Below are 25,536 nucleotides of genomic sequence, written 5' to 3'. Positions count from 1 at the left end.
GAGCGGTTTCACTCTTACAACCAGTCCGACGGGTTCATCAGCCCCAGCCCCAGCCCTAGCAAGGTAGTCGGTGACAGGGGCTGGTACTCAGGAGCACTGCCAACCCCTCGGCAGGAGCACCTCCTCTGCTGAATGGGAACCCCAACAGGACCAGCCTTTCGAGGAGACAAGTCCCTCAGGGTCCCCGGACCCAACCTGCCCATGGCCACTGGACTACAGAAGGTCTCTGGGATGGCCTTTCACGGGTACTCTCTTACCTGCTTTGCTGAGCCCTGGGCCTTCTGCCTTCACTTTGCTGGCATCGTGGGAAGGGTCAACTTTCACTCTGAAAGGGCTGGCGGGAATTTCCTGCAGGGGAGACACTATCTCAGTAGGAAAGCCCCTGAATCTTCTGCCAGAGCTTAGCCTTCTGCCCAACGTGAAGGGGAGACCTCTGTGACTCTGGCGGGCAGCAGGCTAACTTCTTTCCCCACAGGTCAAGTTTTCATACTCTAGCCTAAGGTAGGGGCCATCGGGGGTCATTCATGAATGCCTGGATCCCTCCATCACAGGCTTTGACCTGTGATGCTGCACAGCTGAAGGAAGGTTTCCTCCAAATGAATCAGAAAACTCTGAGCCTTTAACACTAAAAGTTGAGTTCTTAGGATGCAAAAAATCCTACCAAGAATAAAACCCAAAATGACAGTAACAAAAAGGATTGAGCTAAAGGACAGGCCCTTAGGTACAGTTCAGAGCTAAGGTTTGGGGAATGGGAGGAGCTGATCAGAAACAGGACTGTAATTCTTCACAAAGAATGGTGCAGATTATCAGAATAAAGGCAGAACAGGCTAACTGGATGAAGTCAATTCAACACCAACACCTCAGGCAGAGAACTTTCTCTTGAGATTCCATCCTTACAGGAGGTTAATCTGAATCATCAGGATTCCACTGTTCCCTGTTTCAGGTACCACTCGCCTTATCTTCACCTATCACAAATAAATACAAGCTCAATTTGAAAGGTCAAACCTCCTCTCCCTATAGAGGTATAAAGGTCAAGGCCAAAGCCATTGCTTCCAAGGAGGAGAGGTAGAACACATCCAGAAGTTCATTATGTTTCAATCAAAGACTTGACAAGCATTTCTAACAAACCAGTCTCCTTCCAGAGCCCTGCTATATCCCATGAAAACACTGTGCACCTCACTTTGGTCAGAAAGTGTTAAAACTTTAGTTCTGGGTGGGTTTTTTTTTTTTTTTTTTTTTTTTCCTTACGGTATTCAGGAACCAGAGAGGAAAACCTGAGAATTCTCAAGACACTGCCCTATTGCTAAAAAAACAAAACAAAACAAAAAGGAAATATGCACACAGGTGGCCAGAAAGAACCCAGGCCCAAACACACACCTGAGATGCAAAGAGAACTTTGATAGTGTATCGCCCGGCGGCAGGAGGCACATATTTGACCGTAAACGTGTCGTTGGCGTTGTGAATAATGTCAAAGTCCACGTCTTCCTCATCCTCACTTAACACCCGGGCATCACATTTAATGCCAACGCTGACATCACCTGGAACAGACCAGCTTATGAGCGCACCGGTGTACAAGAAACAGCATGTCCCGTGCAATCACTTCCAGCTCAGCTCAGCTAACACCCCAGAAAAGCAGTTGGGAAGTTTCCAGTGACAAGCCTGACAAAGGGATGGTGCTAAGTCAGGGCTTTGGAGGAGGAATAGAGGATTAGCAAAGATCACCAAGGAACTGCCACAGACGCTCATTAGATGAACAATTACCTATTCAGGTGCACTATTTTCTAGCTCAAAGTTCACTGCCCTTCCAACATTAGGAAAAGACCATTCTTCCTCAAGAAGCATCAACAACCTCAATGGGGGAACCCTCCACTCACCTTCCCCAGCCTCAGTACAGTCCACCGTGAAATGAGTAGGCTCATTTGCCTTCAGTCCACTTCGCTCCACACCTGGCCCAAACACCTTGACCTTCTGGGGATGGCTACCCTGCCCGATACTGACCTAAAAAGAACACAGTCCAAAGTTATAACCAAGTTTTCCTCCACTTGGACCCAGTGAAACGTTGCTAGTTAGCATGGAGCCCAGACCCGTCATAGGTCTTGGCTTTTTCATAGAGTGGCCAGGATTAGGAATCTCAACCTACCCTATAGGGGCTGCGTGGGATGTTCACGCCTCCCCAGACCACAGCAATGGTATGCTTGATGGCCTTAACCGGGGTGTACGAGCAGGCATACGTGCCGTCCATCCGGCTCTTCATCTGGATGTCAATGGGCTGGCCTTCCCCATCCTGCAAAAGAGCAGGGGCTAAGAACAGAAACTCGCCTTCACATAGTCTTCATCAAACAGGGCCACCATTGCTTCCCAAGACCATCAAGTCACCACCCATCCAACAAAACATCGAACAACTATGATATGCCACACTTTCACAATGTCGTCACCACAGGTGACAAAATACTGGTTGCATTTATTTGTTTTTTTCCTAAGAGCAAATGACCCTGCTAGAAAGTCATGACCACTCAATACCTCTTAATTTGGGGGTGCCTGGGTGGCTCACTCAGTTGGTTAAGTATCCGACTCTTGATTTCAGCTCAGGTCATGATCTCAGGGTCGAGAGATTGAACCCCTGCATTGGGCTCCATGTTCAGCAGGGGTCTGCTTGAGATTCTCTCTCCCTCTCTGCCCCCCCCCACTCGGGTGTGTGCTTACACATGTGCACACTCTCTCTCACTAAATAAATCAATCTTTTAAAAAATCCTCCTTAATTTTGATTCCTGCATTTAAATCCCTGGGCCAAGTTTGATTAAATTAGATAAACATATTCAATAAACGCTTATTTACAAACCTCCGGTGAAGGCCTAGGTAGCTTTGGCCACACTGAAGGACATGTACAGGGGAAATCTGAAATCAAGCCTCGTTTCCAAAGAATACAAATCATAAAAATGAGAAAAGCACCCTGGCTTTACATATTAGAATCCCATGTAATCTGCACATAACCTCAAGAGATATTCTTCTTATTCCCAGCGTGCAGATGAATAAACTGAGGGTCAGGTAACAGAGCCAAGTTGCCATTACAGCGGCGAAGCAGGTCTCCCGATGAGGGCCTGCACAGATGGTCCCTCGAAACTTACCTGAGCAAATATCTTCAAGGGGGCTTTTCCAGCATCCTTAGGATCCACAGTGAACTCACACAGGTTGTTGACAATGCACCCAGATTTCTCCAAACCTGGCCCGTATGCTTGGACCTGGGGCAAAGGGCCAATAATGATTCTCCTTCTGTGCAATGCCTGAACGAAACCCCTACATAATGACCAAGGACCCAGGAACAAGATAACAAAACCACCGGTGTCTGGTTTCACATTACCTATGCAACAGGACGGCTAGGGAAAGAAGAAAATGCTCCAGCAGGTTGTAACCCCCAAATTACAAACAGTATCATTAACATCCTAGCAGGAGGAAAACTCTCCAAAACCAGGCCCCAAACTAGCCTGGGGCTCCTTGCCTTGTTCTGAGCAGAGACAACTTCTAGTACCCAGGGCAGGGATCTCCAGTCATGTCTGGGCTCAACGTTTCCACACAGAGGGGACTCAGAACCTTTACCACAGACATCCCAAAGGTTTACAGCTCTAGAGAACAAAGGACCAGCCACTGGCCAATGAGGAAAGGCAACTAGCCCAGACCGCCTCCAGGTTACAAATGGCTCCCCGTGTGGGCCAGGGCAGCACACGTGGGGGCATGGAGGCTTCCTCCTGGCAGCCAGGCCACCTCAGACTCGATGCTTAACTGCAGCCTAAGAGTGTGGCAGAAGCGCTTAGAAATACTGTTCCCATTTAAGAGACGGGAGCTGGGGAGAAAAAGAGCAGCAGTGCCCATGACCCCCTACACGGGCCAGGCACTGGGCGAAGGGCTGTCTTTATGCACGTTAGCTCCTTGAATCATCCCAGAAACACTGGGAGGCAGACAGGGCCATCATTCCCACTGTAAAGAGAAAGAATCTTTTCTTTCTCGCCCAGCATTAGAAAATTCTGGAGTGGTACTACCAGGGTTCCAACTCAGATCAGCACCCTTCCTAAGCTCTACACGGCTCCTCGCGGCCATCCCTCAACAGGCTGGTTAGGGTCACCCTCTGCGCACCACAGAGAGGGCCAGGAGCCAGGAGGAGAGCACAGAAACGTGACAGGCTCACCAGATCCGGGTTGTAGTCTCCTGCGGCCGGGTGGATGAAGGCCATGTATGGGCTGTCCTTGATGTCTTCGTCATCACACATGATGTGAACGGCGTACTCCCCGGGCTCCTTGGGCCAGTACTTGACATCACATGACCCATCGTTCTGGTCATCATACTCAATCTTTGCCTGGGAGGGGCCTTCAATGGCAAACCCTGGGGACAAGGTGAGAGGGACCCCTGGTTGCATGGTGGAAAGAACCCATTCTATTGGCTCATTCCCTCAAAGCAAGTATCAGCCAGAAGATTGAAATCTGTTTGTATCCCTTTCTGACAAAACCAAGACTACTGAGTCTTCACTAGATATGGAAGGTTGGATTTTATACCATGGGGTTTTGTTGTTGTTGATGTTATTATTGTTTTAAAAACATCATCTATCAGGGAAGGTCAACTAAAACCTTAAACCAATGCCCGCCCTTTGCCCCATCAAATCCACTTCTGGGCTCTTGTCTAAAGGAAGTAATCAAGGCTATGCATAAACAGAAACAGTCTATGTACTCAGCACTGTTTCTACAGGAAAACCGTGGAAGTAACCAGAGAGCCTAACAATAGACATATCCATGCAATGGAATTCCAAAGAAGCCAAGGAAAATGAAGACAAGGCCTATCTTTATGAGGCGGAAAGACAGAAAGATTACCCCGAGGTATTCTTTGTGGCAGATGAATGTTTCTATGTCCATGCATAGAAAAAAAAAAAAAAAAAAGCCTAGAAGGATATGCCAAAAGGTTTAATATCATACCAAAACATTGATTCTCTCTCTAGAAGGAAACACTAAAGGTGATTTCTTCTTTTTGGCCAGTTTGCTTATTCTTACTACCTGAAACAGTTGGTCATCACCCTATGGCCAGTACTCCTATTTCTGTACATAAGGCTTTGCTGGGACACAGCCACACTCCTTCCCTTACCTCCCCCTTCTCTGGCTGCTTTCATGTAGCCACGGCTGCAGTGGGGAGAATATGGCCCACAAGACTGAAATATTTGCTTTCTGGTCCTTTTTAGAGCAGGTTTGCCGACCACTGTTCTCAAGTGATCCTATATACATCAGAGGTGTGTTTAAAATATACTGTTCCACTCCGAAGAATATTTTTTCTCCAAATTTCAAATTTCAGCCAAATTCATTCATTCATCTAAACTAAGAATCAGTCAACATGATTTGACGAGTGCCTCCTACGTTCCAGGCACTGTTTCAAGCACCATATCCACAGGAAACCTCTACCTTGAGGTTTAGCAGATGGATGAATGAAGAGGCAGAGGGCAACTTGCAGGGCAAGAGGAAAAGGAAAATCGCAATCCCACAGCGGTACCAAGAGTTGGACTTGGGGGGTCAGGAGGCTGGGGGAAAAGGGGAGCGAGGCTTGGAGGAGGCCCGAGTCTCAGTCTAACACTGGAACCAAGCCTCATGTCATCTCAGCCCCCCAGGGCTGCTGGCCGGCTGCTTCCACCTACCCAGAGACCCCACTTCAGAGCCAATGGACTCCACCACGAAGTCCGCCGAACGCCCGACAATTCCGCTGTGGAGGCCAGGGCCCCACGCACGAACTTTCTGCATGCCTGCTTCAGGGCCAACTTGAACCTCAAAGGGGCTAGGAGAAAAGGAACAAAAAGCATTAAAGAAGAGCAAAGAAGGAACTAAATACAGTCATAAGCTGTTTTTTTCCACTCCTTTTACCTGGAGTCCCAGTGTCCAGCCAAGCCCTTCCTCTACACAGGTGCACCCACAGCCATTGTTATGTCAACAATATAAGTACTGTGGCTGCCTTGGGGCACTCAGGTGGCCGCTAGGTGGGCTCTCAAAACACCCTGCCTCACACTATCCTTCCCATCATTCACCTTTTGAGTGCAGGGCTCAGCAGACCTTGAGCTCGAGAAAGTAAGAGTGTGCCTGCCTTCCTATATCCTGCTTATATTATATGAATAAGGGGCACCTGGGTGGTGCAGTCGGTTGGGTATCCAACTCGAGGTTTCAGCTCAGGTCATGATCTCAGGGTCCTGGGATGGCGCCCCGCATCAGGCTCCATGCCCAGCATGGACTCTGCTTGAGATTCTCACTCTCCCTCCCCCTTAGCCCCTCCCACCTGTGCTGCCTCTGTCTCTCTAAAGTAAATAAAATCTTTTTTTTTTTTTTAAGATTTTATTTATTTATTTATTTGACAGAGATCACAAGTAGGCAGAGAGGCAGGCAGAGAGAGAGAGGAAGGGAAGCAGGCTCCCTGCTGAGCAGAGAGCTCGATGTGGGACTCGATCCCAGGACCCTGAGATCATGACCTGAGCCGAAGGCAGAGGCTTTAACCCACTGAGCCACCCAGGTGTCCCTAAAATAAGTAAAATCTTAAAAAGTATCTTGTAAGACAAAAAACTAAGTTGAACAGGCTTTATATCACACATGAACGAATGAGTTTTTTCTTTTCTTTCTTTTTTTTCAAATGATGAGCTTTAACTTTAGTATAGCAGAATAAAAAAAAGCAAAGGGGATACCTGGCTGGCTCAGTTCATAGAGCAAGTAGCTCTTAATCTTGGGGTTGTGAGTCTGAACCCCATGTTGGGCATAGATATTGCTTAAATAAATATACTTAATTTTAAAAAAAGATTTTGTTCATTTATTCATGAGAAACAGAGAGAGAGAGAAGTAGAGGAAGAAACAGACTCCCTGCAGAGTGGGGAACCCAACGTGTTACTCGATCCCAGGACCCTGGAATCACAACCTGAGCCAAGGCAGATGCTTAATGGACTGCTGCTCAGGCACCCCAACTTTTTTTTTATGAGCTTCATGAGTTTATTTTTCTATTTTTTAAAAAAACTCTTCTAAACAGGCACCCCAGCTTTTTAAAAAAAATCTTTTATTTCTCAAGGTAAATGGAGTTTATTCTTTCCAGTGTAAAAGTGCCCCCAGGAGGGCTGGGGGGAATGAAGAGGGGAGGGTAACTGGGATGCCCACCCACGGGCAAAGCTGTAGACTGCGTCCCTTGGCTCCTGACTGCGCTCACCTAGAGAATTTTCATGTAAACCATGGCAGATTTTACCCCCATGGCATTCCTGAACAGAGGCACACATTGAAAGAAAGAGAATCTTAGTTTATATAAGGGTGTATAGACACACAGCGCATTTGCTCTCTATTACTGCTCCTTCTGACTTGCCTGCCTCCTCCCAGCCCCAGACCGCCAGCATTTGATTTAAAGCAAGGCAACCGAAACCACAGTGCTGTTTTTGAGAACAGGCCAAATGTCCGTGGGCTGCTCTTTAAAAAAAGAAGAAAAAAAAGAAAGAAAAACGTTTTCAACAAAGCAGATCTCTTTCCCTCCTGCAGCCTGGGGAAGCAACCTCCCTGAGCCTGCCTGGAGCCGAGCACGCCCCCAGAGAAGACGCAACTCCGACTGGAGACTCACCTCTTTGGAATGTGGTGTCCCCCCCACGTGATGGCGATGCTGTATTTCCCCGGGGTGCTGGGGTAATACTCGAATGCATAGACTCCATCCAGAAAGCCTTTCTGTTTCACCAGCTCCTCCAGGCCCTCTGTGGGAAGAAAACACACCATTTTTCCAAAGCAATTCCAGGCTCCCAACAAGAATCCAAAAGACAAGAACAGAAAGATAGCAATATCCACAAGATGTAAGCCATAGAGGGAAACGGGCTGCCTCAGAATGCGACCCCCTCAAAACTTGGGAGATTAATCCAAGCCTAAAAATAGACCCATCTCTGCTTCTAAGTGTGGGGAAAAGGAAGATTTCCCACCTTAACCAGCTTTCGAAAGCTCAGAGAACCTTCTACAGAGGTGGGGGCCAACAGGTCCTTGACCTCCTAGTTGTATCTTAATTTTTCCTAATGATCATCGCTAGCTGTCTTAGCCTCTCATGAAATGGTCGAGGGACACTGAGCCCTTACAAGTATTTGGCATGGGTTTCTGCTTACTGTCCTGGCATATCTTTCAGCAGCAGTAAGAAAGCTCCTGCACGCTATCTACAAGAGAACAGGTTTCAGATGCTGTACCACAAACTCCAGGTTCAGCCATCAGGTAGAAACTTGTTTTATGTTGTGCCCTGAGGTTTGGCTGGGAAAGCCACTTAGCCAAGCGAGAATCCAAGGTCGGGGGAGGGGGGGGAAGCCTCCTTGGCTCCTGTAGCAACAAGCCAGCAGGGAGGGCAGCCCCAGAGCAACTTGGCTCCAGGTCTGGGCAGTCTAGAACCTTGGCCACCCTTCGAACACAGCCTTCCCCACAGCTTGGTGCTCTGTGATCAAATATTAACTTTCTGGAGCTCAGAGCACTCCTGCCCCAGCCCGTTGAAGATAGAGAGGATGGGAGCAACACAGAGACCACGCACATTCCCACAAGGCAGAAACCCATGGAGGGCTGCTATGCCTACAGCCAGAAATGCTGGGGCAAACGCGCGGACGGAGCAGATCTTCGTCCTCGTGTCTGCGGTCTCCTTTCCCGAAAAGGGAAGAAGAAGGAGCTGCAGAGTGCAACCCACCCCTCCACGATCAGCATTTATCTACAAAGAAAACTTAATCTCAGGGAATTTTATTTTCCTTCTATAAGCACTGATCACAGTAATTAGGTACTTGGCATAATTTCATAGTCTATAAAATGTAACCTGGAGTGGAAAAATTACTGGCTTTGGAGACTGTGCTTGCATTCCAGCTCAGATGCTTACAAGCTGTGTGACCTTGGGCAAGACCCCTCCTCTCGAGCCCACGTTTCCTCAAATAAAAAGTAAGCCACTTCAGGTTGTCGCTCCAAGGACAGCACTTTCCAAACTCCATTACATCACTGCTTTTTCGATTCCCAGAAGCCTTAAAATGGGGAGGCTGTCAAGCTACCACTGGTCCCACTGCACCCAGGGCAGACGTTACTAATCAATCCCTGCCTCCTTCCCCCATGGAGCTCAGGGCACCTCAATTCTTTTATACCATTCTCTCTGGGATCGATCACAACTGCCTGTGGCATGAAATCCATACACCAGGGCTGCAAAGCTGGCCCAGGTCACACCTGAGACGGGGAAACAAAGGAGCACTTACTAGGACCCTTCACAGTGACAGCGAGTTCCCCGCTTCCAGCAGCCTTGGTATCAACCTTGAAGTCTGCAGTCTCCCGGATGCGGATACCTTTGGGCTGCAAGCCTCGGCCACTGGCCCGGCAGGCGTTTGGACTACAGGCTGCAAACAGAGTTTTGACATCAATTCAACCTTTCATTCGTTCGAGTTGAGCAAGCCAAGGTAACCTGGAGCCACCCGCCAAGAAAATGTTTGCTCTGCACAGAGAATCTGCAGCAGCTGCCCAAGGCCAAGGGTCCTGTTCAGGGAGCACACCAGGCTAGCAAATAAGGACACAACATAACTTTGTCCAGCCACACTGGGGTGGGGGGGCTGGGGGGTGACTTTGGCAAAGAAAGGAGGAGAAGCACAGCCTGCATTCACTGTGCTCCTGGAACCCGCTGAATCCTGGCGTTTATCCTCTCGGTGGTGAAGGAGAGTTAAATCTCATTTCCACACTCAAGGGCCCAGTAATTGGGAAGACCCAATTTTTTCTAGTCTACTTGGAAAATGTAGCACTTGAAAACATCTGACCGCGTTCCAAACTTTGGATCGGCCATTTTTAAAAGCCAAAATGTGATCATCTTTCGCATGGAGAGCCAGGGGATAGCTCAAAAAGGAACCCATTTGACACCCCCTCAGCCAAGGCAGACAAACATTTTACTGCTGTCAGCAGGTAATCGGAATGTGGGTGGCTATAAATACAACAATTAGCAATAAACACCCCTCCTCATTTGGTTTCTGGATCTAGTTTAAAAAACTAAAGTCAGAAGTCTAAAAATTAAGGACCGAAGTAGCTTCTAATAATTTCTTACATGAGAGGTCCAAAAAATGACCATTCCAGGGAGGTCATCAGAAGGCTAATAAAACACATCCCTGTACCCTAGGAATTCTTTGCCAACATAGAAGACCTTTTTAAGTACAGAAATGAGAAAGCGGGGGTAAAATGTCATGTTGTTGACTAAGTAGCTTTTCCTTTCTAAATTTAGCAATGCACATTTGACAGTTTTCTCTATGCCAGGAGTGGGATCACAGACTCCAAAGGATAAAACTCTTTACTCCATAGAAGGAAGATAATGCCTCCTCTGGTCCCCCCCCCTCCCTACAACGTCCTCAGCTGGCTGCTTGGCAGAGAACTATTTCTGGAAGAGACGGACCCACACTCTAGGAGTCAGAGAAGATTTTAGGTGGTTTGTAGGCGAATATAAGTTGATGGCCACATTTTATGGCAAGTGACATTAGTTTTCCATTGTGAAAGGGGGATGAAGATTCTTTTTAATATAAAATCAGTTAAGTAGGAGAAGTACGTCAAAAGAAAAACCCAATCAATTAAATTCTAAACAGTACAAGTGACAAATGGACAACGCAAGAGATGAAAAGCATCATCCATTGAGTGAGAGGAAGTCAGAGAACAGTATCAGAACAGGAAAGCTGTTAAAAAAATGCTTTCTTGCGTTATGTCAAAGAGAGTTTTGTTTATGAATATGTTGGGTTGTTTTTTTTTTTTTTTGTCAAAAGGAGAAAAGTTGATCATACCAGAAATAAGTCACAACAGGATGACAGGACTTCCCGTGGAGGGTTTTAATGTGCCTTAAAAAAAAACAACCACTCATGGAAATTCTGAACATGGGTATTAGTCTCAACATCAAAAGGGTAACTGCTCAGTTCATATAAACATGAAATGGAGCTGAAGGAAACCACTGAATTATCTACCACTTAGAGATGTTTTAGACAAGTTTCAATGTAATGAGTGGGCTTGGGGTCCAGCTGGCCAAGTGATGCTGACGTGTATACTGTCATGTCCTGAGGGCACCAAGAGCACGGGCCCAAGGTGACATGTGCGGGAAGCATGGGAACTGGGAGGAAAGTCCCACTCAACCAGCCCTTACCCAGCGAGGAGCCTCTGGCCCAGTGCTCTCAGTTAGGAAGCCAACAGCTTTGGGGTCCAGGCTGACCCAGAGGCAGGATTCAGAAGAGGAAGCCAGCTCTACAGACGCAGAGACAGAGGACAGAACAGGGAAAGGCAAGTATTGGTTAGAAAAGGCAGCAGAGTTGGAAAACAAAACAAAACAAAAAGAACAACCAAGTCAGAAGGAAAAGAAGTCTAACATTAGAGAAAAAAATGCATGCTCTGGTTGCAGAAGGGGTTTAGCAGCAGGGTTAAGGGGTTGACAGAGACCTGGGTTCTCCTTGTGTACAGATGCCTGGTCTGTACTCACTGATGCCCTAATGTCATCTTAGCCTTGGTGTCTCCACCTGCAAATTGGAGAGGACCCCAGCACCTGGAACATGCTGACTGGGGTGACAGTTACATGCTGTGGTGCTGAGCACACGGCAGCCAGTAAAGGCCAAGCAGCGGGAGCCATGGGGCTGTCCCACAGCTGCTGACTTCAGCCACAGGGACCAATGGCCTACACAGTCTCAGTCCTGCAGCTCTCAGTGAGGACAACTCTCCTGTATGAGTATTTTGGGGAGGATTCAGTCAGTTAATACAAGTGAAGCACTTGGGTCATTGCTTGGCTCACAGGAAGATATCAGTATGACTACCTTGAGGACAAAGCAAGCCACTTCCCACTGCAGGGGCCCTGGCAGAAAGGGGACAGGTGCAATCCCATCATGGCCCCCACTCTTCTCCTGGCCTCAGAGCTCAGCTGTGAGCACAGTCAGCCTCAAGGCCAGAAGCAGGGATAGCTGGCCACCCCAGCACTCACCTTCCCCGACCTGCACGACGAAGGGACTCTTGGGAATGGTGTCCCCCGCAAAGGAGACCTTGACCACGTGCGGGCCGGGCTGCACTGGTTTGTACACACACCGATACACCTGGTTTCCTTTGTCTTCCACCAGCAATTCCACAGTGTTCTTCCCCTGGGGATCCTCCACCTCAACACCAATGTCCCCCACACCAGCACCTGGAATAAAACAAGCACTCCAGGAGCCCCAGTCACCTTCTCAGAACACTCGCTGCAGATCAGCACAGGTGCAAAGTGCAGACGGGAGGAGACAGGCACTTAGAAGGTCCACACCGAGATGCTAACAACTGTTTTCTGGTTTGGCCAGGAGGGTCATTAACTTTCTTTTTTCCCCCATTCTCTATTTTTAAAATTTCCTACATTGAAGAAAGGTGACATTTCATGAAATGTATCATTAAAAAAAAAAAGTGTGTGTATGTGTAGTATGTGTGTGTGTATCTAAACTGTTCTATCATTCTTCTCCTCACCCCCAAACCTGGTATAGAATTTGGTCTAGTAGAGATTTTTTTTTTTAATCTTATTTATTTATTAGAGAGAGAGGTAGAAGCAGATGACTCCCAGCTGAGCAAGGAGCCTGACATGGGGCTTGATCCCAGGATTCTGGGATCATGACCTGAGCCACAGGCAGATGCTTAATCAAATAAGCCTCCCAGGTGCCCTTAGTAGAGGATTCTTAAAACTTAGTTTCTTTGGAATAGTTATTTAGCTAAAGCAGAAATGTATACAGAAATTGATGGATTATTAATAATCAAACCCAAGCTTGAGTGTTAAGATCTTAAAGAAAAGCTGGTTTGGGGGGAGCACTTGGGTCGCTTAGTCAGTTAAGCATCTGCCTTGGGCTCAGGTTATGATCCCAAGGGTCCTGGGATTGAACCCCATGTTGGACTCTCTGCTCAGCAGGCAGCCTGCTTCTCCCTGTCCCTCTGCCTGCCGCTCCCTCTGCTTTTGCTCTGTCAAATAAATAAATAAAATCTTTAAAAAAAAAAAAAAAAGGTAAGCTGGTTTTGAAAATCTATAAATATAACCAATACACTTGAAAAAGGGCACGTTTGTTGGCAGTGATTTGATTTAAAATATAAAAGGTCAGGCATCCCAAGCCCTGGGGTCCCCGAGGATCACCTAAGGCTCTGGAAGAAAGCCTGACCCACAATACCTGCTGTGTAGATATCGAAGTAGGTGGGCTTATTGGCAATGTTTCCGGCAGCTTCCAAGCCTGGGCCTTTTGCGGTGACTTTACTGGCATCTCCCTGTGCCTTGTCGACATTCACTTCAAATGGGCTCTTGGAGATGTGCTGTCCTGCAAAGAGGACTGTAACCTACAAGTTGAAAGACAGATGCAGTATCATCACTGCTCCCTGCCCAGGGAGACCCCACGTCAAGCCACATGCACGGACGATTTCCTCTTCCATCCTCCTAACTCTCCACACAAAGGTGGCTGTGAACAGAAGCCCTACTTAGCCGGAGTGGGGTCCCCACCTGGCTCCATCCACCACACGGCTGGGCCTTGGGACATCACGTCTTTTACTGAACTAAAAATGCTTACATTGGATACAGGTGGCCTCTGTGAACAGGAGGCGAACCAACACTTCTAACTGAACCGGCAGACACTGGATCCTTTAAGACAGTTGCAGAAGGGGCCACGCTCTCCCCACACACCCCGCCCCGCACCACCGAAGATAAGGCACAGTTCCAGGATTTCAAACTTATAGTCAAAATATCTTTCAAGGGACCAAGATCACTCACATGAGAAACAGTATAGATTTTCATTTAAAATTTGAGTCAGTTCTCATCTTTTAAATTTTAAGGGGTATGGAGTTGGATTTCATATGAACTGAACAAAATAATTATATCATACATGTTCCCTTTAGGACTTTTTTTCCCCCAAAATTCCTGATGTCCTAAGGGTATAAGAAAAACTGACAGTCAGGATTCCAGGTGACTTCACTAAAGGCCAAGGTAGTAGTAGGTATGATCTAGGTCTCAAAATATTGGCATGGTACACAACGATTGACCTATGTGTGCTGTTGAAGACTTTCTTTTAGGGAAAGCTATACTCTTGGATCACCCTACTCTCTTGCAAGACTCCCTGGACTTCTGTCCTATAGGCCAACTAGACACTACTCAACAGAACTCAAAATGTTGCTGAGACAAAGGACCTCGGGGTTAGACCCCCATCATTCCTCCAGGTGCATAACAGGGCCATTGGACTATACTCAGCTGGCTCTCAAGCTTCAATATGGAGAGACCCTCCAGAGCACCCCACGGGGGATACTCAAGAAAGCATTGAAGACAAAGAATCCATAGCATCTATGGTCCAGGCATGTAGCTACAACCATTTGTTACCCAGATGGGAGTTGAAAACCACCTTACACTGCGAAGAACTGAGCAGCATTCAACCTTCCTAAGATACCCTCTCACATACACAGTGATGCAAGCCTAGAAGAGCAATCCAAGCAATGGCCATGACACCTCATCTTACTTTGTGCAACCCAGTGACCTTGGGCAGATACTCCACAGAATATGTCTTGTTCTTGTCACTATCAGGGGTCACTTGTGCCTAGGACAGAAAATGAACAATAGTTAGAGAAGGTGCTGGGTGTGAGTAAAAGTACGCTGTGCCAGCCAAGGCCCTGCAGTGAGCTGCCAGGTCGGGCGCTGTCCTGGCTCTCTCCTGCTCCATTGCTGCTGAAGGATGCCCCAGGAAAGCAGCAGCTGAAAGTCACAGAAACAAAGTCACATGGCACAAATGTATAACCACGTCACAACTCCCCACTGTCTTAGGGCTGGAACTCAGCAGATGAGAAGGACCATAAAGCCAGTCACTTCAACCTTTAGTGGCTCAATAATTATGAAGAGCTTATGAAAGACCAGGCCTGGTGTCAGGAACCAAAAATAAAACAAATCAAGCATAATCCCTGCCCCAGTGGGGGAAATAGACCACATTCCAGTAAACAAAATTTCAGATGGTACTAGGCACTAGGAATAAGTCTTAAGAAGATAAGAAGGAGGAATGCATGTGCAAAGGCCCTGAGGGAGGAACCAAGTATAGTCAGCCTGGGAAGAGAGGAGAGCATCAGTTTTGTTATTGTTATTTCAGTCATCGGCCTCTAAAACCTCAATTCACAAGGCCTTTGCTAAATCCAAAGAATCCTTTATTTTATTAAACATTGTTAAAAAAAAAAAAAAAAAAAACACTGTGTCCTTGGGTATCAATTTCAATTACCTTTCAAGGCACAGTCCTTGGGCAGTTACTCTGACTACTCTAAGCCTTAGGATCCAATTTTTACTGTGAGGTTTAATGAGGAAAATGGAAAGCACAGACCCCGGGCCTGCCACAAGCCCCCAGAGCTCCATGGAATGGCAGCATCTTTCAACCTACCTCCTCTTTGTTCCCTTCTGGGTCCTCAACAAACACCATCACGTCTCCTTGCCCAGCACTGATGGTGTCCACAGTGAACTTGGCTGGCTGCTTCACCATGTTTCCTGTAGGCTCAATTCCTGCCAGGTTGACACAAGAACATTACAAGCTGCACAGAGGGCCTTGACAAAGACCATTACTCACCATGTTTCTTTCAGGGAACTGAGAGAAGGGACCCAGCCCTGCAGCTGCCCTGTGGGAGACAGGGACACCTGGGACAGGATTATCGAACAGGTTGAGAGCCCTAAATTTGTCCTTGTTATTTAATTTAATTTAGTTTTTTTTAAGTAGGCTCCATACCCAGTACAGAGCCCAGTGCAGGTCTTGAACTCACGACCTTGAGACCAAGACCTGAGCTGAGATCAAGAGTCAGGTGCTGGGGCGCCTGGGTGGCTCAGTGGGTTAAGCCGCTGCCTTCGGCTCAGGTCATGATCTCAGGGTCCTGGGATCGAGTCCCGCATCGGGCTCTCTGCTCAGCAGGGAGCCTGCTTCCCTCTCTCTCTCTCTGCCTGCCTCTCCATCTACTTGTGATTTCTCTCTGTCAAATAAATAAATAAAATCTTTTAAAAAAAAAAAAAAAGAGTCAGGTGCTTAACTGACTAAGCCACCCTGGCACTCCTGCCCTTGTTATTTCAGCGATATCGGATTCTGGAATATTCAGGCACTTCAGTCAGAAGTTTATAAAACTGCGAAAAATGATGCAGTAATCATCAGTGGGGTTTGCCCCAAGGGAGGTAACACAGGGGAAGGAGGCATGAGGTGTGGGAGAAGGGCTCGTTTTTCATTAAAGACCATTTTCTATTACTTGAAATGCTTAAAAATGGCCTTGGATCAATATTTTTTTTTTAAGATTTTTTTTTTTTTAATTTATTTGTCAGAGAGAGAGCGAGCGAGAGTGAGCAAAGGCAGATAGAGTGGCAGGCAGAGTCAGAGGGAGAAGCAGGCTCCCCGAGGAGCAAGGAGCCCGATGTGGGACTTGATCCCAGGACGCTGGGATCATGACCTGAGCCGAAGGCAGCTGCTTAACCAACTGAGCCACCCAGGCGTCCCTGGATCAATATTTTTAAATTACACTATTCATTTTGAGCTGACTGAGCAAATTATTTTGAGATACTCACATGCAGGTGAAAGAAGTAATTTCCTTTATCCGGTTCCCCAAGGTTACCTTGTACAAAACCCTAGTACAGTATCCCAAGGATCCTGGCCTTGACACCGTCAGGACACAGAACATTTCCAACACCACAGGGATCCCTCATGCTAGCCTATAGCCATACACATTCCCTCCCCACCCTACCCTCTCCTTACCCCAATAACTCCTAATCCGTTCTCTATCTCCACAATTTTATCACTTCTAGAATGTTACATAAATGGAATCACATCATGCAACCTTTTCAGTTGGTATTTTCCACTAAGTATAATCTTTTGGAGGGTTCACCCAGATGGGTGCCTCTAGCAATAGTTTTTCTTTTATTGCATATTCCATGATACGAATGTAGCACCATATGTTTAACCATTCACCCACTGAAGGACATCTGGGTTGTTTCCAGTTGTCTATTACTGATAAAGCTGCTATAAACATTACTGTACAAGGCTGTGTCTGACCCCAAGATTTCATTCCTCTGGGATAAATTCCAGGGGGTACAACTGCTGGGTGGCATGGTAGTTGCACATTTAGTTCTTTTATTTTTTTAAAAGATTTTATTTATTTGACAGACAGAGATCACAAGCAGGCAGAGAGGCAGGCAGAGAAAGAGGAAGGGAAGCGGGCTCCCCGCTGAGCAGAGAGCTGGATGTGGGGCTCGATCCCAGGACCCTTGGGATCATGACCTGAGCTGAAGGCAGAGGCTTTAACTCACTGAGCCACCCAGGCACCCCTGTTTAGTTCTTTTAAAGAAACTGCCCAACTGTGTTCTCAAGAGGCTGCATTCCCACCAGCAATGGATGAATGATCTGGATCTGCTTTCTCTGCATCTTTGCCAGCATTCTGTATTATCACTACTTTCTATTTTAGCCATTCTGATAGATGTGTAGTGATTTATTTAAAAAAAATTTTTTTTAAAGATTTTATTTGACAGAGAGAGAGCAACAAGCAGGGGGAGTAGCAGAGGGAGAGGGAGAGGGAGAAGCAGGCTCCCCGATCAGCAGGGAACCCTATGTGGGATTTGATCGCAAGATCCCAGGATCATGACCTGAGCAAAAGGTAGCCATTTAACTGACAGAGCCACCCAGGCGCCCCGGATGTGTAGTGATTTTAATTTGTATTTTTCTTATGGCCAATAACACTGAACATCTTTTCATGTGCTTCTTTGCCATTTGTATACCCTCTTCTGGGAAATGCCTGTTAGCATCTTTTGCCTATCTTCTAATTGGATTTTTTTTACCTACTGAGTTTTGAGCATTCCTTATATATTCTAGATACTAGTTCTTCTTTGGATAAAGTGGCTCTCAAATATTTTCTCCCAGTCTTAACCTTGTCTTTTCATCCTCTTAACTACAAAGAGTTTTAAATTGCTTTAAAAAGTTTGAGAGCGTGAAATTCAACTGTTGTCTCACTAGGATTTTGAGTTCCATTTGAGGTGGTGTCAAGGTGGCCTGAGGGGTGAAGGCTGCGGTCTCTTGTCTTGCAAGAAGAGCAAGGTGGCCAAGTAGTACACCTTCACTGTGAGAAAGCAGTCCAATCCTCCTCTGCCAGGCCATGCTTCGGGGCACACTGAGGGACAGACCATGCTTCATGACATTTTTTTATGTTCTTAATTTTGGTGAAGACCAACACTGTATTTTTCCCTTAGGGATCATGCTTCGGTGTCAAATCAAAGAACTCTTGGTCTTGTCCTAGATCCCAAAGAATGTCTTCTATGTTGTTGATTTTCTGAAGAAGTTTATAGTAGGATACGGTCCACTTTGGGTGAGTTTTTCTAGAAGGTGTGAAACTTACTGTTTCTTTTCCTTTTTTTTTCTTTCCTTGGCCCAATTGCTCTGGAACCATGCATGGAAAAGGCTCTCTCCCCACCCCGCAACAACTTTTGCACCTCTAGTGATGATCAGTTTGCACAGCTGCAAACAGTTCTGGATTCTGTTCCGTTGATCCTTGTGTCTTTCTACCAATATCACATGGTCTTAATTGGTATGCCTTGATGAGTCCTAAACTCAGTACACTAACTCCTCCCACATTTTTCTTCTTTTTCAAAAAATCACTTTCCCTACTGTAGTTTCTTTGCCTTGCCATATATGATTGATTGGTTGACTGATTTTATTTTTTCCATATATGCTTTAAATAATAATCTTTTCTGTATCTGTGAAGAATCTGGCTGGAATTTTAATAGAAACTATGTTAAACCTAAATGACAATTTGGGGGAAACTGCCACTTTACTCTCTGACTTTTTTTTTTTTAAAGATTTTATTTATTTATTTGACAGAGAGAGAGCACAAGTAGGCAGAGAGAGAGGAGGAAGCAGGCTCCCCGCTGAGCAGAGAGCCCGATGCGGGACTCGATCCCAGGACCCTGAGATCATGACCTGAGCCGAAGGCAGCGGCTCAACCTACTGAGCCACCCAGGCGCCCCTCTCTGACTTTTTCAATCTATAAAAACAGTACGTCTCTTCATTTATGTAGGTCTTTTCTTTGATATCTTATGTTTTTTGTAGTTCTCAGCATAAAAAGTCTTACACATTTTATTACATTTACACCTATTTCTCAATCTTCTGACTGACTGTCAATGATATGGCATTTTTGAATTTTGATGTCCTCATGTTCACTGTGGTAAGTCTGTATGACTGACATCAGAGCATACAGAAGTACAACTGATTTTTGTACGCCAACTTTATAACCTGAGACCTTGCTGAATTCACTTATCCAAGGAGAGTTTTGGGGCTTTGTTGTATTTGATCTTCTTTTGTTATAGATTTTTCAGGAATTCCTACACAGACAATTAAGTCATCTATAAACAGGGACAGCTTTATTCTCACTTTCCAATATGTGTGTCTTTTATTTCCTTCGCTTGCCTGACTGCACTCACTAAAACTTGCATCATGTTGTTGAATGGTGGTTAAGCATGGACATCCTTGTCCTAGTCCCACTCTTAGGGGGCACACTCAGTCTTTTACCATTAATTATCATGGTAGATGTTGACTTGTGGTAGCTACTCTGGATCAAATTTTCTGAGTTCTTATCATGGTTGCCTGTTGAATTTGGTCAGATGCTTTTTCTGTACCAATTGATGTGATCATGTGATTTTCCTTTTTTAGCCTGTTAAGGTAGTAGGTTGTTTTCACTGGTTTTCCAATAGTGTGCCAGCCTTGCATTCATGGAATAAACTCTGCTTGGTCATGATGAAGAATTATTTTCATATATTGCTAAACTCTATTTGCAACTATTCTGCTGTATGCTTTTCTTTTTTTATTTTTTAAGATTCCGAGTAATCTCTACACCCAACATGAGGCTCCAACTTATAACCCCAAGATCAACAGTCGCATGCTCTACTGAATAAACCCACCACATGCCCCTATAGTTTTGTATCTATATTCACAAGGATATTGATCTGTAGCTTTTTTGCGGTGGGGGAATCACCTTTCTCTGATTTTTAGAGCAACACTGGCTTCATAAAATGAACTGGAAAAAAATAATAAAATAAAAAAATAAAATGAATTGGAAAGTGTTCCCTCCTCATACGTTCTGGAAGAGATTGCATAGAATTGGTGTTAATTCTTCTCTAAATGTTTGCTAAAATTCTCCAGTAAAACCACCAGGGCTTGAGATTTCTTTTCCAAGGGCTTTTAAACTATAAACTTGATTCTTTAATGGTTTCAGGGCCACTCATCTTTAATGGTTTCAGGGCCATTTCATCTTGGATGAGTTTTGGAAGTTTGTGTTTTTTCTGCAAAACATCTATGGTTGTTATACCTATTTTTTTTATACCATGTTCTTTCTTCCTATAATTCAAAGATTGCTTTTTTCCTTGTTCCCCTGCTGTCTAAGATGTAGCTTGGTGTGGATTACTTATTTTTTGGTGGCAGTAGGTAGGTAGGGGTTTTATCCTGTTTGGGTTTAGCTCAGCTTCTTGACTCTGTAAGTTTATGTCTTTTGCCAAAAGTGGAAGTTCTCTGCCAAATTTGGAAGTTTTCAGCCATTATTTCTTTGGGAGTTTTCAGCCCTGCCCTCTTTTTCCTCTCCTCTGGGTCCCCTGTGACATGAATGTTAGATGTTTTGTTATTGTCCCATAAGTCCCTGAGACTTTGCTTGTTTCTTTGGTTTTTCAGTCCACTTGCTCTGTCATTCAGATGGGGCAATTTTTATTCTCTTTTTGTCCAGGTCATGGATTCTTTCTCTGTCCTTCCATTCTACTATGGAACTCATCCCCTGAGTTTTTATTTGAGTTAGTTCATTTTTCAGTTCTAAAAGCTTCACTTGGTGCTTCTTTATATCTTCTATTTCTTTGCTGAGACAGTCTATGTCCTTGCTGAGCTTTTCAATTTTTTGCTTGCTTGACATAGAGTTGTAAGCGCTTGTTGAAGCCTTTTTATAACAGCCACACTAAATCTTTATCAAATAATTCTAACAGTTGTATCATCTCAGCATTGGCATCAATGGCCTGCCTTTTTTCATTCAGTTTGATATCTTCCTGGTTCCTGGTGTGATGAGTGATTTTTTAAAAAAAACTGGGTATTATGTTATGTTATAAAACCTGAGTTTTATTTAAATGTTCTGTTTCAGATGCCTTTTATAATGCTGATACATCAGGGGGAGGGAGAGTGCATGCCTTGTTAGTGTCAATGCGGGGAGGAAGTCCAGGTTCCCTATTCAACCTCCACTGACACTCGAAATGAGGGGGGCTCCTCATTATTGCAGGTGGAAGTGGGAGATCCAGCTCCCCACTGGGCCTCCATCTGTCGGTGAAAGGGGTAGGAGCGCCTCATTGCTACTGATATCGTCTACTGACATCTCCTTACCGCTAGACTGTGGTCAGAGTCTAGGCTCCCCACCTGGCTCTTACTGGTCTAAGTGGGGTCTGAGAGGTCACAGTTTTTCCTGGGATGCTTGGTTATAGAAGAGCAGTTAGTGTCTCACAGGCTTCTGTCCTGCGAGGCTGCCCTTTCTTGTCCCTCTGGCCAGAGAGAGCAGGCGTTTGTTTTTGCCTTTTGTGTTTCAGGTACGTGGCTTCCCCACACCCAGTCTGATATACAGCGGGGGAAGTAAGCCCAGGGAACTCACTACTTTGTCAGCCCCTGGGGCCTGAGATCTGGAACCCATTTCTCCTATTCCCTTTCAGAGTCTCCTTATGTTTATCTTATATAAAATGCCCAGGAATTTTGTACTCAGCAGAGGCAATTAGGAAAAGTATTTCTACTCTATCATCCCAGAAGAAGAAGTTCAAGGAGTCCTATTTTAAAAGTTATTTTCATGGGGTGGCTCAGTTGGTTCAGCATCCGTCTTCAGCTCAGGTCATGATCTCAGGGGCCTGGGATCAAGCCCCACATATGAGAGGGTTCCCTGCCCAGTGGGCAGTCTGCTTCTCCTTCTGACCCCCTGCCCCCACTCCTGCGCATGTGCTCTCCCTCACTCCCATGCTCTCACTCCGCTATACAGACACAGAGAAGGGTCTACTGAAGCCCCAGGTACCTATCACCTCGACGCCACAACTCATGGCCAGTCCTGCTTTACATCTTCACCCCTACCTCTCCCCCCCTCCTGTACTATTTTTGGTACAAATCCTAGACCTCACATCTTTATTTTTTAAAGATTTATTTTAGAGGATGGCGGGAGGGGCAGGGGAAGAGAATCTTTAAGCAGACTCCCTGCTGATCCTGGAGCCTGATGCGGGGCTCCATCTCATGACCCTGAGATAACAACCTGAGCTGAAAGCAAGAGTTAGACCCTCAACTGACTGAGCCACCCAGGTGCCCGTAGACCTCCTATCTTTAACCTATAATCATTCACCATGTATCTTTAAGAGATGTTTCTAGAATATCCACATCAAAAAAAATTATTAATTCCTTAAAACCATCAAATATTCAGTGTTCCTATTCCCTAGGACTCCTCACAAGGAAGGGTGCTCGTGGCGGGCTCTGCAGTGAATGCTTCACAGAACATGGGTTTTAGTAAAGCTTTCTGCTTAGCTCACAGAGGCATGCTTTCAACACACCTCACCTGCAAGCGAGCCCCCCACAAGGATCTGCTTGTGGCTGTAGGTCTGCCTCACTCCAGCCCTCCCCATCCTTTCAGGGAACGGGTCTCAGAAAGCAGATCTGCAAGTGCCAACCAGCCGCTAACTGTAATCTGGCTGCCGTCCAAAAGATAAAACTTAGAAAACCTCTCAATCCTTTCAGAAACTAGAGGATGAGGTGTGCTCTATGCTCTTTGGTTCAGTTGGCAAAAATGAAGCAACTGTGGCCACACGAGAGACAGAAAACTGCCCCTGCCCTCAGGTTCACCACGGGACAATGACATTATCATAAGGCCCTACCCATGTAGCTTCACAGGTAGCCCAGTGGCCTAAAATGACACTTGATCCTCCTACTTAAGAACAAAAAAGGGGCACCTGGATGGCTCTGTAGGTAAAGCGTTTGGCTCTTGATTTTGGTTCAGGTGATGATCTCAGGGTCGTGAAATCGAGCCCCATGTCCAGCCCCATGTCCAGCTCCACGCAAAGCATGGAGCCTCTCTGCCCCCTCCTCGCCAACAGAGCCCTCCTCCACTCATACTCATTCTCTCTCTCAGAAACAAAAAGAGAGAAACAGCCACAGAATTACCATATAATCCAGCAAAATCCCTTCCAGGTGTAGACACAAAAAACTGAAAGCAGGGAATCAGCTACTTGCTTATCGCGATCGCAGCAGCACTATCCACAGGAGCTAGAAGGTAGGAGCCATCCCAATGTCTACTGACGAAGAATGGATGGGCAAGACGTGGTATATCCACGCATTGATGTGTATCATTCGGCTTTAAAAAGGAACAAAATTCTGACACATGCCACAACATGGATGAATGCTGAAAACATGACACTAAGTCAAGTAGGCCAGATACAAAAGTACAAACAGTGTAGGATTCCACTTATGTGGGGTACCTGGAGTAGGCAAATTCATAGAGACAGGAAATAGAATGATGGTTGCCAGGGGCTGGGGGAGCGGGGGAGGGAAGGCTACAGTGTGATGGGATTTGAGTTTCAGTTTGGGAAGATAAAAAAGTTCTGGAGGTGGATGGCGGTGATGGCCACATGACACAGTGAACTTAATGTCACTAAGTGGTACATTTTAAAATGGTTAAAATAGGAAATGTGTTATGTATACTTTACCACAGCAAAAAAAAAAAAAATGTACCTATGCATACATACATATGGGGTGTGTATTTTTTTTTTTAAGGTGTGTTTCCTCCACAAGGACCCAAAACTTAAAAAAAAAAAAAAAAAGACAGATGAGGGGCACCTGGCTGGCTCAGTCACTGAAGCATGTGACTCTTGATCTTAGGGTTATGAGTTCAGGCCTCATGTTGGGGTGTAGAGATGACTTAAAAATAAAATCTTTAAAAAAAAAAAAAAAAGGCAGATGAAGGAAACGGCAATGACCAGCCACATTCCTGACTGTAGTAAACAGTCATTTTCTAGAAAACAGCATCGTGAAAGGAAACCGTTTCCCATTAACAATGGGGAAGCCGGACAGCCAGTGATAAGACGACTGCAAATAAGCATTTTATGCCTCGATGAGATTTGATCCACCTAACCAGTTTTGTGGACAAGAGGTTTTGTCGACAAGAGATTTATTTGGCCATTTGAAGCTTTTTTTTTTTTTTAAGATTTTATTTATTTATTTGTGAGAGAGAGAACAAGGCAGGGGAGGGACAGAGGGAGAGGGGAAGCAGACTTCCCACTGAGCAAGGACCAGCACCCGCCCCGCCCCCCACATGGGGCTCAACCCCAGGACCCTAAGATCACGAACTGAGCAGAAGGCAGATGCTTAATCAACTGAGGCACCCAGGTGCCCCAGCTGTTTGAAGCTTTTTGCCATGAAGGAAGCATAACCTTGAAAAATCTGAGATTCCTTGCTCTAACCATGACCTTTGGCTCAGAGCAGGCAGGTTTAAAGCAAGCATGGACGTGCCAACCTTCCAGGGAATGCTCCTCAGGAGAGGGCCTCCAACAACGCATCCCCAGGCCCCACACAGAAACAATTGCCCGGAAGCACCACCTCCATGCCCAAAGGAACCTCAAACGGGATTGTTCCAGAACTATCAGGCTGTCTCCGCTGTTCTAAATCATCCTAAAAAAGACAGATGAAAAGACCCTAACTACTAAGACTGAGAACTGCACATAGCACCACTGCCCTGGTGGGGAAATGCTATCTTCAAAGGCAATGTGTATGGGATATCCTGTTACATGACAAGTACTCTGAACCCTTCCGAAAGTCAGTGTTATTTAAAAAAAAAAATTGCGGGCAGGGGCGCCTGGGTGGTACAGTTGGTTAAGTGTCCAACTCTTGGTTTCGGCTCAGGTGGTGATCTCAGGGTCGTGAGACTGACCCCTGCATGCGGCTGCTTGCTCAGTGTGGATCCTGCTTAAGACTCTCTCTCTCCCTCTGCCCCTCCCCACCTCCCTAAAAATAAATTAAAAAATCTTTAGGGGCAAAATATTTTTTTTCAGGGAAATCATTCCAGATTACAAGAGTCTAAAGAAACAACAAATATGAGAATTTTTTTAAGATTTTATTTATTGAAAGACAGAGAGAATGAGAGGGGCTCAATCCCACAACCGCGAGGTGGAGACCTGAGCCAAAACCAAGAGTCCGACGCTTAACCCACGGAGCCACTCAGATGCCCTCAGCATCAGATGAACCTTAATCAGATCCCGGTTTATAAAGCCACAAACTCTATAAAAGATGATTGTAGGACAAGAGTGAAATGTTCATATAAACTGGATATTAGCTGGTATGAAACTGTTAATTTTCGTATGTGTGATCATGAATATTGTGGTTAGGCAAGAGGCTACCCTACTTTTAGGAGAGGCCTGCTGATGTACCGTCATGGTGCCCGCACTGATTTTCAAAGAATTCAACAACCACATACACACACACACACACACACACACACACACACACACACACATACACACATGAGAAGGGCTAAAGAAAACTGT

At 45.8% G+C, this 25,536-nt stretch overlaps 1 protein-coding gene across 1 annotated transcript in view; it reads right to left on the bottom strand.

Moving 5' to 3' along the window:
• Nucleotides 1–25,536, bottom strand: part of FLNB (filamin B) — a 146,430-nt gene that overhangs the window by 54,522 nt on the left and 66,372 nt on the right. The window contains 13 exon segments of the mRNA XM_059390036.1: nt 258–348; nt 1,378–1,538; nt 1,875–1,998; nt 2,141–2,284; nt 3,126–3,239; nt 4,181–4,374; nt 5,666–5,802; nt 7,603–7,729; nt 9,233–9,370; nt 11,959–12,156; nt 13,151–13,313; nt 14,477–14,554; nt 15,377–15,495. Coding sequence (XP_059246019.1) covers nt 258–348; nt 1,378–1,538; nt 1,875–1,998; nt 2,141–2,284; nt 3,126–3,239; nt 4,181–4,374; nt 5,666–5,802; nt 7,603–7,729; nt 9,233–9,370; nt 11,959–12,156; nt 13,151–13,313; nt 14,477–14,554; nt 15,377–15,495 — 1,788 coding nt within the window.

This window comes from Mustela nigripes, chromosome 2, assembly GCF_022355385.1.
Source record: "Mustela nigripes isolate SB6536 chromosome 2, MUSNIG.SB6536, whole genome shotgun sequence".
Classification (NCBI taxonomy): Eukaryota; Metazoa; Chordata; class Mammalia; order Carnivora; family Mustelidae; genus Mustela; species Mustela nigripes.
Note: the sequence above shows the minus strand (reverse complement) of the source record. Positions and strands in the feature narration are given on the sequence as shown.